This window comes from Chrysochloris asiatica, unplaced genomic scaffold (genome assembly GCF_000296735.1).
Source record: "Chrysochloris asiatica unplaced genomic scaffold, ChrAsi1.0 scaffold00006, whole genome shotgun sequence".
NCBI classification, from domain to species: Eukaryota; Metazoa; Chordata; class Mammalia; order Afrosoricida; family Chrysochloridae; genus Chrysochloris; species Chrysochloris asiatica.
Genome location: NW_006408524.1, coordinates 28,131,391 through 28,146,102, shown reverse-complemented (window position 1 = coordinate 28,146,102; position 14,712 = coordinate 28,131,391). Strand labels below are relative to the sequence as shown.

The following is a 14,712-nucleotide window of genomic DNA, read 5'->3' as shown; positions in this document are numbered from 1 at the left end:
AATAGGGAAGACTGTAGAGGAATTGACGCATTTGAGTTATGGTGTTGGAGGAGAGAATATTGAAAGTGCCATGGGCTGCCAAAAGAACCCATAGATCCATTTTGGAATAAGCTCAGCCACAGTGCTCCCTGGAGGTCAAGATGGCCAAACTTCATCTCTCATACTTCAGACATATTGTCAGGAGGGACCAGTAGCTGGAGAAGGATATCATGTTTGGTTAAAGTGGAGGGTCAGAGAAAAAGAGGAAGACCCCCAACGACATGAATTGGCCAAGTGGCAGCATCGATGGGCTCAAGCGTGGCAACAGTACTGTTTCGTTCTGTTTTGCATAAGGTTGCTATGAGTCGGTACCGACTTGATGGCACCTAACAACAACAACAATCTGACAGGAGCAGCTCACCAGGTCTTTTCTCTCGTGAAACAGCTGATGGGTTCAAACCGTCCACTTTTCGGGTGGCAGCAGAGCATGTTGTCCATTGTGTCATCAGGGATCCTTTGCTACACCTGAAGTACAGACACACAGATAATGCTCTGAGTTTTCTACTTTTCATGTATGGGAAATGTATGTGCTGATTATTTCATTGTTTTCACTAAGCAATAGTTGATGATCTTTTCAGTGACTATACATCTGTTTGATACTTTGTAATTAATATATTTTGTAGTGTTGTTGTTAAGTGCTGTCAAGTCAATCCCAACATATAGCGTTGCTGCGTAGGGTTTCCGAAGTGGGTTTGAACCACCGACCTTGCAGTTAACGCTCCTGTCCTACAACGCCATGTCAGGACTCCATTTCATAATGTGGACGTATATTAATATATTTAACCACTTAATTTCCCAAATTAGTGCCATTTATGTGGCTGCTGCATTTTCAACAGTAGGATGCTACAGAGAACAAACAGATCAGCATCACTCTTGATTTTTAGATTATTGAGTTTTATACCGTCTTTTGTTCAGGTGTATCAAAGATTACAGAAACTAGGTTCAGAGCAAAAAAAAAGAGTAACTATTTTAGGAAAGGACCACGTGGGATCAAAAGGGCAAAGTGGGAGTGGGTCAGGTATTAAAACATACTGTGTGGCACTGTGAGTTAATGCGCTGCACTGCAAAGTTGGTTTGATCTGCAAGGTCAGCGGTTCAAGCATACCAGTCACTCCTTGGGAAGCCTATACAGGGTCACTATAGGTCAGTACTAACTCGACGGCACTTAACAACAACAGCAAAGGAAGAGAGCAGACAAGCAATGATTTACATGAAAGTATTAACATGATTGAAAGCCTGATGCTATATAATTGGTTCATAACCTCTCACAGGCCCTGAAGGTATTGAGGACGGCAGAGTTCATGCCTTACGTCGTGTTCATTGCTGCCCCAGAACTGGAAACACTGCGTGCCATGCATAAGGCAGTGGTGGATGCGGGAATCACTACCAAGCTTTTGACGGTAAAACGCACTTGAGTTTTGTTTTGTTTTTAACTTTTCTTTATCCTTTGAGCATATTTAATGCTAATTCTGCTTACAAAATAAATGTATTATGTAAATTCTTAAATGAGGGTGAGTCAAAAATTGTCCACACTCTGGTTATATTAAAATGCCTGTCCACATCCACGACTTAATGGCAACATAGAGTGTTCACGTGAAATGATTCTTTGTCGTGTAGATGAGTGACAGTGGGTTACATGGCAAGTCATTAGCAAATCAACCATGGCTTTGCCTATGAAAGAATCCACGATAGACTTGGGTTTCGAAAAGTTTGTGCAAGATGGGTCCCGAAACAACTCACAGAAAAGCATACACAGAAGTGTTTGGACATCTGCAAACAAAATTTGGACCAATATTCAAAGGAAGGTAAAAGTTTCTTTAAAAAAAAAAAAAAGTTACAGTTTTCTGGGATTCTCAAGAGCCAGTATTAGATACACTATCAGGAAAAGGGTTCAGCAGTCAACAATACTCATTACAGTGAGATGTTCACTGAAGAGCTTTAAGCCTCAACTTCAGATTAAATGCAGAAAACTGCTATGCAAAAGCACCGTGATGTTGCCTGGCAATGCACATCCATCGGCATACCTCTGCCCACACTGTTGACACTTTGCAGAAAGTTCATTTTGAGATGTTAAAGCATCCTCCCTATCATCCTGACTTGCTCCATCAGACTTTCACTTGTTTGGTTCTCTGAAAGCAGCCCTTCAAGGACGAAGATTCACCTCTGATGAAGAAGTGAAGACAGCGGCGTATTTTTGATTCACACTCATCCTAAAACATTTTTTAATAAGGGGATTCGAGAACTTGTTGACAGGTGGATAGAGTGTATTGAAAAGCAAGAAGATAATGTTGAAAACTGATGTATTTGTTTTTTCTAAAAGCTGATTAACATAAATTTTACAGCCGGGGTGTGGATAATTTTTGACTCGCCCTTGTAGAGTAAAAATTCATTCAGTGGATATAGTTAAGATTTGGAACAGTATTGCTTTCAAGGTACACTTTATGTTAAAGCAAAGTTTTCTTCTTCTTTATAAATGAAACCTGGTGGATAGCAGCTTAGTGTTATGAGCTGCCCTGCTAACAAAGATGCGGGAATCTACTATCCGCATCGAGGCAGAAAGATGAGGCTTTCTGCTCTTGTAAAGATTTACAGTCTTGGGAACCACATATAGAGTCGCTATGAGTTAGAACTACTGGCCGAGTCCTGGTGTGGTGCTGTAGGATAAGCCCTGGACTATGTACCACAAGGTCAGCAGTTCAGACCTCTCGGAAACCCTATGCAGGGTTGCTGTGTGTCAGAACGGAGTCGTACCGACGACTAAAGAACAACAGCAAAGTTAGATATTCTTAGTTTCTATGGCATATTTTCTCCTCTATTTATTCTCTGAAAGTTTTTTATTATATACAAAAGAGGGGGGAAAATATCAACCCCATGTGCCCATCGCATAGCTTCATTAATGTAACTATTCTTCATTGCTTAGGCCTTCACTTATTTCTCCCCTCATTTGGAATTATTATGAAGCAAATCCTCTACATCATAACGTCTGCAAATGCTTTAGTACTTATCCTTAAAGAATAAGGAATTTTTCAGTTCCAATTCATAGCAACCCTGCGTAATGTTTTCAAGGCTGCATATCTTGGCAGGAGCAGAAAACATAATTTTTTTCCCATGGATCAGCTGGTGGACTCAAACCACCAACCTTGTGGTTCACAGTCCAGCGCTCATCCTCGGGAGCCACTGCGCTCCCCACCATGTTCCCCACCGCATCGTTGTTGTTGTTGGTGTTGTTAGGTACCATTGAATCAATTTCAGCTCATAGCGACCCTATGTACAACAGAACAAAACACTGCCTGGTCCTGCACCTCTCTCACAATTGTTACGCTTGAGCATCATTAGCATCTAAAATTAATAAGTGTTTTTTAATACCAAATATATGTTTTATATTTTCACTTCCCCAAGAGTTCTCCTTTTTAAATTGATCTTTCCAAATTGGGACTGAAACAAGAACAGCATCCAGGGTTTACTTCTTCATGTTGTTGTTAAGTGCCATTGAGTCGGTTTGACCCACAGCGACCTTGTATGGGTTTTCCAAGGAGCAGCTGGTGAGCTTGAACCACCAACCGTGCAGTTTCAAACAGCTTTGCAGTCTGGCATATTAGCCCACAGCTCCACACCAGGCATTTACTTGGTATCTCCTAAATTTTTCTTCCTAACTAAACTGGAGAGTAATTGACATACAGTAAATTGTATGTAATTGAAGTATACAACTGGATAAGTTTTCATGTAGACTCACCTATGAACCCCACTGTCACCAAGATCATGAACATACCAGTCTCTGCCAGAAGTTCCTCCCGCCCCCACTGTAATCCCTCTCTTGACACCGTCAGGTCTTCCTATGTGGTGGTTTGGGAAGGAACCCTGAAAGCAGGTAGTGACAGTCCTTTTGTTTGGTTCTGGTGTCACCATCTGCCAGTTCCAACAGCTGTGTCAATTCTGGGTCAGTTTTAATTGACTGGGCTTTCTCCTCCTCATGAGTCATTTCCCTGCTTATTTGCAATCCTGGTAATGTTTTATTGGATACTAGGTATTGTGATCTTTGCCCTGGAATGCAGTTAAGTTACTTGGTAAAATGTGTAGGTAGGACCAGCAGCCCAGTTATTCCCAACTACTGTGACATTTTCTATTCTGGCTGTGAATAGGTTCCCTCTAGCCCTTGCTAATGGTTCTTTGTGTGACCTTGGGTAGTTACTAAGGACTGGAAGGAGGCCCTGTGCAGGTCTCCAAAGTCCTTCCTCTGTGTTGCTGTCTCTTTCTGGCATTCTGTCCTGCAAACTTCAGCTACCTTGGTCTCCCTCAGTTCTCAGCTGTATCATTAGCTCAGAGTCTGGTTGCCTTTCCCTGGAGTCCCCTTCCCTGTGCTACACCAGGACACTTGCTAGCCAGCAGCTGAGACAGTCTTAGGGCTCAGCACGTCTTTTTGTAATAGGTCAGTCAGTGGACTCAGATGTTCTTAGCCTAATCTGTAAAATTCCCCAGTAGATTTTCACCTAATGTTCGCAAACTTCATTGACCTTTTTTAGGGATTATAAAGTAGTAATGTTCAAAGTTTGTCATTTCTTATGTATTTAAAAACTTAGGGTTCTTCTAAAAAGAACTTTTCTTTATCAATAATTACATTGAGGTACAATGCATATAGAAAAGGAAGGGTGAGTTTTTAGACTTATGGTTTTGTTCCATAAGAGCCTCCAAAGGTGACAGGTGATTGATGAGGTGGTTTTCTTTGATTTGGGGTTTATTCTTATTTGATGTGTTTTACTTGGTTGCAGGTATACTTACTGATACGTTGTCTCAGCTTTGGCCAACAGCAACTTAAAGATTGGCCATTGAGACTTTTGTTTGTACACATAAAAATCTTGCATAGATTCCTTACTCTCGGATACACCAGATGTTCCAGGCTCATCTGGTACATTTCTTATTCCAGGCAAAGAATCAGTCATTCTCTAAGATGCCGTAATTCCTATTGATACGGCATTTTAAGGCATTTTGTTGTTTTCTGTTAAGTGCCATTGAGTCAATTCTGATTCATATCAGCCCTGTATAGGGCTTCTGAGGAGCTGCTGGTGAGCTTGAACCACTGACCGTGCAGTTCAAAACTGACCTTGCAGTTCTGAGCATTAACTTGTGACCCTACATGAGACAGAAGAGAAGCTTTGAACCTGTTAAGGCATTTTAAGGCCATATAAATAGGTGTAGTGTTCACATTGTCATGTTGTGGCTTGTTGTTAAGTACTGTAGTATGAGTTCCAACTCATTGCAACCCTATATAGTGTTCCAGAGGAATAGCTGGTGGATTGGAACTGTGACTTTGTGCTTAGCAATACAGTAGTCAGAGGCAAGACATCCCCCCACCCCCAGCTTTTTTTTAAATGTTGTGAATTGTGTGATAGCTTACGTGGGAGAAGACACCCCCCTTTTGTATGCTGGAAGAAAACTTTATCAGGAACACATACTGATACCTTCAAATGCAGGATCATAATTTTGGCATAACCTCTTCTATCAAGGCTTTGAACTGATTCAGACTGGTTGAGTCATGGCCAAGGTAGTGAATGAAACTAGAACAAACCCTAATTTGTAAAATGTGGATGTACCACATCAATAACCAGACGGGAAAAACTATGGATTCAAAGTCTGAATGGGAGACTTGTACGAGGCCTAATGAACTCTCTGAGGATCCAGATGTGGCGATTAGCTCAGTCTCTGAACTATGGAGAGAGACACATCGTTTAGAGTACTCTGCTACCATCGTTGAGCCGTGGGGCACCGCTCTGTCTGAATTTCTAAGAGGAAGATTCCGTTTCTAGCAGGGAAATAACCCATAATTTTTCCTTTCTGGTTATCATTCCAATATATCCACATTTTACAAATTTGGGTCCATTCCAGTTTCACTTCCTCAGTCATAACCATACAAAGAAGAACAGGTTCAAAGTTTCTCTTCTGTCTCATGTATAGCTCCTCTTTCCCCTATGATGAATATCCCAGTTCTCAAAAATGCTGGGAATGTTAGCATATCACATCATTGCTCCTTTGCTTTATCTCACAGTACACACCCCACAGTTTAAGAATAAGTATATCAACACACATGAGCACCAAGAACAGTCCGTCCGACTGTCCTCTCCCCCCTCCCAGCCCCGAGGGTATGAACAGTCAAATTGCTCTGTCTTAAAGTCACTTGGAATACTCCCTGCTCTTTGTTCTTAGACCAGTTATTATTCTGTTTGATGTTCAAATTGTCCTATCCTCAGCTAGTGGGAGCCTATTTAAGTTAGCTTCTGAGCCTTTTTCATAAAGCCCCAGTAGTCTTTGATGATCCCTTTGTCCAAAAAGCCCTGGTTGAGTCAAAAATTCTATTTAGAGATACTCTAGGCACTAAAGGTATGCATTGAACTTTGGTCTGGCCTTTTTCCTGACCAGAAGTAGAAAATACATTTTTCCTTTTTAGGAACCATACACCTATATAGTCCAATTCAAATTTTGTTATTTTTATATAACAATTTTAGATTATTTTTACTGAACTTCTTTGACTTCATACTTTTATTTTCATTTTTTCCTCTTAGTCAAGGATCTTGATTACAGGGGTTCTGTACAATGAGCACAGGATTGCAAACTCTGTACAGTAAGCACTGGATTTCTCCATGGGAGAAAGATGAGGCTCTCTGCTCCCTTGAGTTGAAACCAACTTAACACTTAGCAAAGATGCGAATAGAATTCATTTTGCTTACGTATAAGTACAAGCAAAATACAAACATCATTTGTGAGTAATAATGTTGATATTAATGTTAATATGATTACTGAAAAGTTAAAAATTTCAGACGTTTTTCTTTATGCCCTTAGGCTATACCCTAAGATAAATTATTTTATATTAAAGTCACTGGAATAATTCCTGGCTATGATTAAGCCACCAGCATGAAACAAGAGTTAGATTTATGTGTTTGATTTTAATTTTAATTTTTAGGTATTGGCTCTTCTATTTCATAATTTAATTTGGTCTTATAACTCAAGGGGGCATCAGAAAGTCCATGGAAAAATTCCTGTATCTTTTAGTTATTTTTTTTTCCACGAACTTTTTGAAGCCCCCTCATATCTATACTATTTTCATGATTCCCGCTCAAAGCCCTCAGATGTCTTTCCATGGCGTTTACATCTTCCATCGGTCCTGTGCTCATTTCAACTAGTGATGGCCCTGCCTTAAAACCCTCCATCCACTCTGGTCTTCTTTCAGTATCTTAAATACAACATGGCTATTTCCTTACTCTGTATTTTCTATTACTGTATCCTCTGCCTAGTATGCCCTTCCTCCTCCTATGCACATGACCGTGACTACCTCTTTCTTTTTTTTACTTTCAGTTCTTAGCTTAAATATCATTTCCTATGTCTTTCTATCGCACTACCTAAAGTTAAAGTTCTTGGGTGCTGTTTTGTTTCCGTTCTGGTACTACTAAAATATGCAGTGCTTTGTATTGATTTTCCTATGTCTCCTCCAGTAGATTTTAAGTCCCATGAGGCTTGAAACTTGCCTTACTCATTTTCTGTAGCAACAGATTCTTCTGACACATAGTTGGTACTTTATGAAACACAGTAAAGATGTGTGGACTATTGTGAAACTTGAAATACTGTGAAATTTCTAAATGCTTGTCATTTTATGAACAGCTTTCCGTTACTCCTAGAGACCCTATTGTTGCCCATTCATTTCCCGCATTATCCCAACATGACTGGAAATATTTTATTAAAGATAAACAATAGTAGCTTAAAATAAATAAAGGTGTTTGGTTTTAGCAGGGGACAGGTATCATGTAACACATCTGTAAGATCTCCTGGCTTTTCGAGAGGTAGGCAGCAAATTTGCCTTTGAGCTTCTTAATAGCCAGTGTAAATTGGGGTCCATCATTTGCAGAGTCCATGAGGTATAAAAACCTTTCAAAATGGATGCTTGAAACTGGTCCGTTGCAGTAATTCTTTTATTACCTTAAATTTACCCTAAAATTGGAAGCAGTCTTTTAATCGTACCTTCATATCAATGAAACAGAAGGTTATACACTATTCAAAAATGGAAAAGATGAAGATATGAAACCATGTGGACACACGGTTATTCTTTTAATCACTCTGTATAGACTAGATTTTTAGGATTCATATCAGGATTACAATAAGCAAATAACCAATCTACTTATTCCTTACATCAGTTTTTCATTGGATTTTGAGCAAATAAATACACATTATAATATAAACATTTCCTCTTAAAACTCTTCAACAGGACTCTGACTTGAAGAAAACAGTTGATGAAAGTGCCCGCATTCAGAGAGCATACAACCACTACTTTGATTTGATCATCATAAACGACAATCTCGACAAAGCCTTTGAAAAACTACAAACTGCCATCGAGAACCTGAGACTGGAGCCACAGTGGGTCCCAATCAGCTGGGTTTACTGATCATTCAGTCAGACTTGCAATTAACATGAAACTTAAAATTAAAAAAAAAATGACTTCAACAAATAAACCTGTTGCTGAGAAAATGCAAGCAGAGATAGAAGATATATATGCCATGTGCAGGCATTTTTATTGCGTAGATTGAAATAACAGTACACTACTCTGAATTTTTATATAAAATGTGTTTGAAAAAGTGTACTAATATATAATTTATCTTAATTTTTCTAACTTTTTATGGATAATCTTTCTATTCATATCACATAAAGAAATGCGTTGAAGCATTTTGTATATGTTTTGATTTAGTGCCCTTGCCTTTTTTCATCAGAGGAACTTTCAGATCTTTCACTATAGCATTGGTCTCACATTTTCACTGTGATAACGAATACTTGAAATCGTTTTGTAAAGCTGTCACTTAGTTCAGTGTGTTTAACTAGTGAAGGAGCTTTGAAGAGAAAACAGTAATTACAGGCCTTCTTTCTCTCCTGAATTTCTTCTAGAAGGGAGAATTTCATTGTGAGTGCTACCACAGGTCTGCTACCCTCCCAGTCTGACATAGTTGTGCTCAGTGCTGCTGCTTTATATCCAGGCTGTATGGCTGGTCATTCTGATCGATACACGGATCGATTTGTTGTTTCCCCTCATTTCTGACTTTAGTGAAAAACTGAAGAGCAATATCTTGCACTCTCGTTGAAATTATTCTTTTCCTTTGTTGCAGTGGCATGCTGATGCTAACTGATTTCACATGTATCCAGACAGTCCCTTCGGGGGTCAGAAGCTCAGTCATGCACAACTGAGAGAGTGCCTTATCCTGTAATACCGTGCCACCAAGTGACACTTTTATCAAGTGTAAAACTTCACCTGACTCAATGAACCTCCTGTTCTAGTAAGCTTTTTTAAAAAATTAGGATGTGGTTAGCACTTGTATCATGCCTCTGCAAATTTCTGTGGCATTTAAAGATGTCTCTCAAGTTTGCAATTGAGGGGTTTCATGAATGATCAGTTTGCTTTATGAAGTGTGACATGTGATTCTTAGGGTATTTTTCCTGTTTGTCGTGTTGAGAGCCAAACCCATTGAACAATTTATGAAATTTGGAAATAATTGTAAATTATTTGTTTATCCATGCACATATCTATACATAAGCATATATATATATATATATATATATATATATATATGTATATATATACATGTATGTATACATATATACATGTATATATAAAATATACATTATATAATGTACACTCAATAATATATATTAAATAGTGTTTGTTTGCTATTTCTGTTAGAAAATTAAGTTTGATTTAATGATTAGGACAAACATTCTTTCCCTTTCAGATTCATTTACACGATATACATACTTTATATTCACCTCAGTGAATAATCTGCTTTTAGGGTTTAAATTCTAACCTAAAACATACTCAGAATCAGAAATTCAACTCATCATTAAACTAAGTTAACCATCTCTTATCTTGCTGCTAGTTTTTCATATGAACAGTATTCACACTTGAAAAGTTTGGTGCTTAATTATGGGTGAGCATGCCTGGGGACAGGCATCAGCTGGCTGCTGCAGCTGTCCCCCTCAACCAAGCCATCTCCTGCATGGCAGCAGGGAGGACTTTGAGGGAAGGGAAACTGCATGGCAATAAGCACTATCCACAGGTTGCTTTAAATACTTTTCACTATAAAACTAAACATCCAAGTGTTGTTCAAATAGCATAAGTTACTAATTCCAGAATTCTTTAGCCAGAACATAAACTCGTATGTTCTGTCCTAGGATAAGAATGTTGTGATAAAATGGATCATACCCTTTTAATAACTTTTGAAAACTTATAAACCATGTGTATTTGAAGTAAACTAGGCTTCTCAGAGCAACATGAATGAAAGCACAGTAATAAGGCGATGTCCTAGGATTGAAGGTTTCAACACACGGACTCTTAAGTGAAATTTTTTTCCCGCACTTGCAGGAAATTTGCCCTGTCTTCTGAGATTCCCTCCTGCTGCTTCACGGAGCCTCTTTGAACAGCATTAGGATAATTGTAGCAACCCAAAATTATCCAAAAATATCTCAACCACCATGATAACACTAGAGATGACATTTACATCATACATTTTAGCCTTACCGTGTAATAATAGAAATGCATATTATTTAGAAGATAGTGTACTTAAAAGAATTATTTCTGTTGTAAATGGTATTTGTGACTGCATCTATCAATTTGTTTGGACTGTGGTGGCTTGTGTGTTCATGGGATGCTGGATGCAGGACCACTGGCCTAGGGCATCAGAATTGTGGGAAGACTCACTACACTTGATACAACCTTGCTGGCTGAAAGTGAGTTAGACTTGAAGCACTTAAGATGAAGGTCAAAGACTACAGGATTCAGTATGGATTATGCCTAAATGTAAAGAAAATTATAATCTCCACAAGTGGCTCAATAACCAACAGCATGATGAACAAACAAAATATTAAAAGCTGTCAAGGACTTTATTTTACTTGATCTGCAATCAGAACTCATGGAAACAGTAGTCAAGAAATCAAATGATGTATTGCTTTGAGCAGATTTGTTGCAAAAGACTTCTTTTAAAGTGTTCAAAAGCAAAGATATCCCTCTTAAAGACTAAGTTGTCTCCAACCCAAGCCATGATATCAGTCACCTCGTATACATGTGAAAATTGGACAGTGAATCGAGCAGAATTGATGTCTTTGAATTATGTTGAAGAAACGTGAAAAGTACCCTGGACTTCCAGAAGAACAAACACATCTGTCTTGGAAGCATACAACTAGAATTCTCCTTAGAAGGGAGGATGGTGAGACTTCATCTCTCACTCTTAGGGCATGTTGTAGTCAGGAGCGATCAGTCCCTGGAGGGGAGAGGACATTGTGCTTGGTAAAATAAAGGGTCAGTGAAAAAGAAGACCTTCAGCAAGACTGATTGATACAGAAACTGCAATAGTGGGCCCAAACACAGCAATGACTGTGAAGATGACGTAGGACCAGACAGTACATTTCACTATGCACAGGCTCTCTGTGAGGTGGAACTGACTCAATGGCCCCTAACAACAACAGGCATATAAATGGAAATCATCATTGAGTTCACATCATTCTAGATGCCAGGCCTGAAGAGAATACATTTAGAAAAGTTCCTTGTATCTCTATAAAGAGTCACTGAACTTGAAAGACCAGTCCAAGTCCTGCCTGGGTCTGCAGGACAAGCAGTACTCTGCTGAGACAAGAAGGCCTGGGGGTTCCAGGAGCCTTCCTAGGTAATGGAAGTGTAGCTGTGACCAAGGAAACATGAACATTGGTTAGAAAGGTCTAATAATTAGCCTTGGTAAAGCTAAATGGTTTATACACACACACACATACATATGCTTTTGGCAAACATGATGTGCCAATACAGCAAGAATCTGTATAGATTGTTTTAAACAGCTAAAGATTTTTTTTTTTTTTTCTTTCTTCAAACGCACAAATATCCATGAAGATGATATTTGTATGGAATTTATATGGTCTGTAAGTACAACTTCACCTTCATGGCAGCCAGGCGTTTATTCCATCTTAATCTCTATTTGGGTATTTGGATAATATCAAATATATCAGGACTTTTTTTTTTTCTTTTAAATGTTAGCCAACTATACAATTGCTGAACATAACTGTCTAAAAAAGAAATTCTGTCAGAAACCCCAGGGAGTGTGGTGGCTCTGCAGAATAAGTTCGGGACAGCTAACCACAAGATTGGCAGTTCAAGCCCATCAGCTTCTTCTCAGGAGAAAGATGAGGTGTCCTGCTCCCGTGAAGATTTACAGCCTTGGAAACCCTCTGTAGGGCCACTGTGAGTCAGAATCAACTCGCTGATACTTAACATCAACAACCTGGTATGACTGTAGCAATAGAAGTAAAAACTATAGATTGTAGAATCTAGTGTATTTATTTATTTATAATAGTCTGTAAAGACAAGTTTAAAAAAAAAACAAAAACATTTCCTATGAAGGCAAATTTAGAAAATAGCCAAAGTTAGCAATTTTATGAAGTTTTAAATAGTATGACTTCATGAATTATGGAGCCCTGGTGTGGTGCTGTAGGATAAGCACTGGACTGCTGATCAGAAGGTCAGTGGTTCAAACCTACCAGCTGCTTTTCAGAAAGCCTACATAGTCGCTATGAGTTGGAACCAACTAAATGTCCATGAATTTCCTCAAGGAGCCCTGGTGGCTTAATGGATTAAGCACTGGGCTACTAAGCACAAGGTCGGAGACTCAAATCCACCAACCATGCCTCAGAAAAAAAATGAGGCTGTCTGCTCTGCAACGGTTTAGTCCTGGAAACCCTAAGGAGCAGTTCTATTGGGTCTGTATAGGGTCATTGTGAGTCGGAACTGACTCCAGGGTCATGGGTTTGGTTTTGGGTACTGTTTTGACCATTATATCTCAATGGAAAGGAAAGATAATACTTTAAAAATGAATCCAAATGGTACTTCTTTTAGGTATAACAGCAAATACCATGGTCCAGTAACTGGACTTTTCAAACAGCTAACCATGGTATCGGGTACAATTATTTTGAATTGGCAGACATCGAAGATAGCATTTTGCAAACTGGTTATAATAATAGTCTGCCTGTACTTTCTTGACTTCTGATACAAATCTCCATTATCCAGAAATCAGAGTACTGGAGAGCCAGTCATTTTGTAATGATTCATCTTTATACTCAATGTAGAAAAGGCAATCTTGAGGTTTATGTACATAGTTAACAGGTTGTTTTGTTTGATTCATCATATATATATATATATATAATATATACAGTTATGTGTAGAATATGTCAAACTCTCCAAAAATACATGCATAATAAAAATATATTCATCTATGTAATTCTAATGTGTTCTAAAATTTTTAATCACTAATACTAGACATTCTGGCTCTGTTTCTAGTATCTAAGTAGATACTAATCTCATTTCTGAGCAATGTGTGAGGCACTAAACCCAGAAAACTATAACTTAATTTCCTTAAGAAGAAAAGGACAGAGATGTCTTAGATGAAAGCGTCTTGGGAAGTACTTCTTTGAACCTTTCAAATGAATTCATGATAAGGTTCAGGCTTAGAACTGATGATTCCTGCCCTGCTTAGTTGTGGGAATTTGGAGAATTCGTGTGAAACACTGGTAATGTATTTGGAGTTCTTGGGAGAAAGTCTTTTAAATAATGGGATAACTATATACTACAAATGAAGATGATTCACAACTTTCAGGAACACATTTGACTTCTTGTTAAGTGCTGTCTGTCGAGTCAGTTCTGACTGAACACCCTGTGTAGGGTTTCTGAGGAGCGACTGGTGAATTTGAACCTGTGGTTAGCCATCCAGTCACCTATATTTGACGAATCAGCATCAAATCAATTGAAGAGAACAATTTTGTAATTTTTAAAGGTAAGATTATTTTTAACTAACATTTTCTACTTTTTTCATTGTATTTGCTGTTTGAAAATTCCCCATAATTCATTGTGTCACCTTCTGAATGCCTGAAATGATACCTGAAGAATACACAGAATCCAAAAAGAATCTTTAGTGTGCTAAAAGTGGGCGGGATGATGACATTACATTTCTAAGGTAAGCTAAAAGCTGTGGTTTATGCCATCCCTGCATGACACTACTTAAGGTCATCTTAAAACATTTCCTCTTGTGATAGAAATATGGATGTGTACTTTGGCTGAGATTCTAATTCTGACCACATGACCTTTGATAAAATATGTTATCTCCCTGGTCACCACGGCTAGGGAATCCACTCAATGGCAACTGGTTTCCCTATTCTACTTTTTCCTTTTTCTGTGCCTGCTTATACTGAGGCTGCTTATCTTTTCTTCTAAAGAGTCTCTCCTGGAAGCTAACGGAGTAGTGATGAACACTGTCAGGGACCCTCCGATGGGTTTCAGAGCCGCTCTGAAAATGTCAGTCCTTCCTGGAAGAAGCTCTGTCTGCTCTCGTCCAGTCTCCTAGTCTAGGTCCAAATTCTTGCTGCTAAACCACTCACAGATCCGTCAGCCAGGGATACTGTTTACATAAGAAAGAGACTCATCTTGGCTCACTGAAGATGCCCAAAACTTACTACTACTTTTGTTTAACCTATAGTGTTAAGTTTTGGCATCTGGTTTTTTTTTCTTGGTTTTGATACGGAGAAACAACCAAGGTTAGAATCTTATTCCTTTGTTAGGTGTATTTTCTCTGATAACTTCTCAGTGATTGATCATACAGAAGCCTATGATGAGTA

At 38.6% G+C, this 14,712-nt stretch overlaps 1 protein-coding gene across 1 annotated transcript in view; it reads left to right on the top strand.

Annotated features, from left to right (window-relative positions):
• MPP6 (membrane protein, palmitoylated 6 (MAGUK p55 subfamily member 6)) overlaps positions 1-8,742 on the top strand; it is a 66,647-nt gene extending 57,905 nt beyond the window's left edge. Inside the window, exons 10-11 of the mRNA XM_006832207.1 lie at positions 1,311-1,439; positions 8,288-8,742. Coding sequence (XP_006832270.1) covers positions 1,311-1,439; positions 8,288-8,464 — 306 coding nt within the window. The 3' untranslated portion in view covers positions 8,465-8,742. The remainder of the gene's footprint in view (positions 1-1,310; positions 1,440-8,287) is intronic.
• The last annotated feature ends 5,970 nt before the right edge of the window (positions 8,743-14,712 follow it).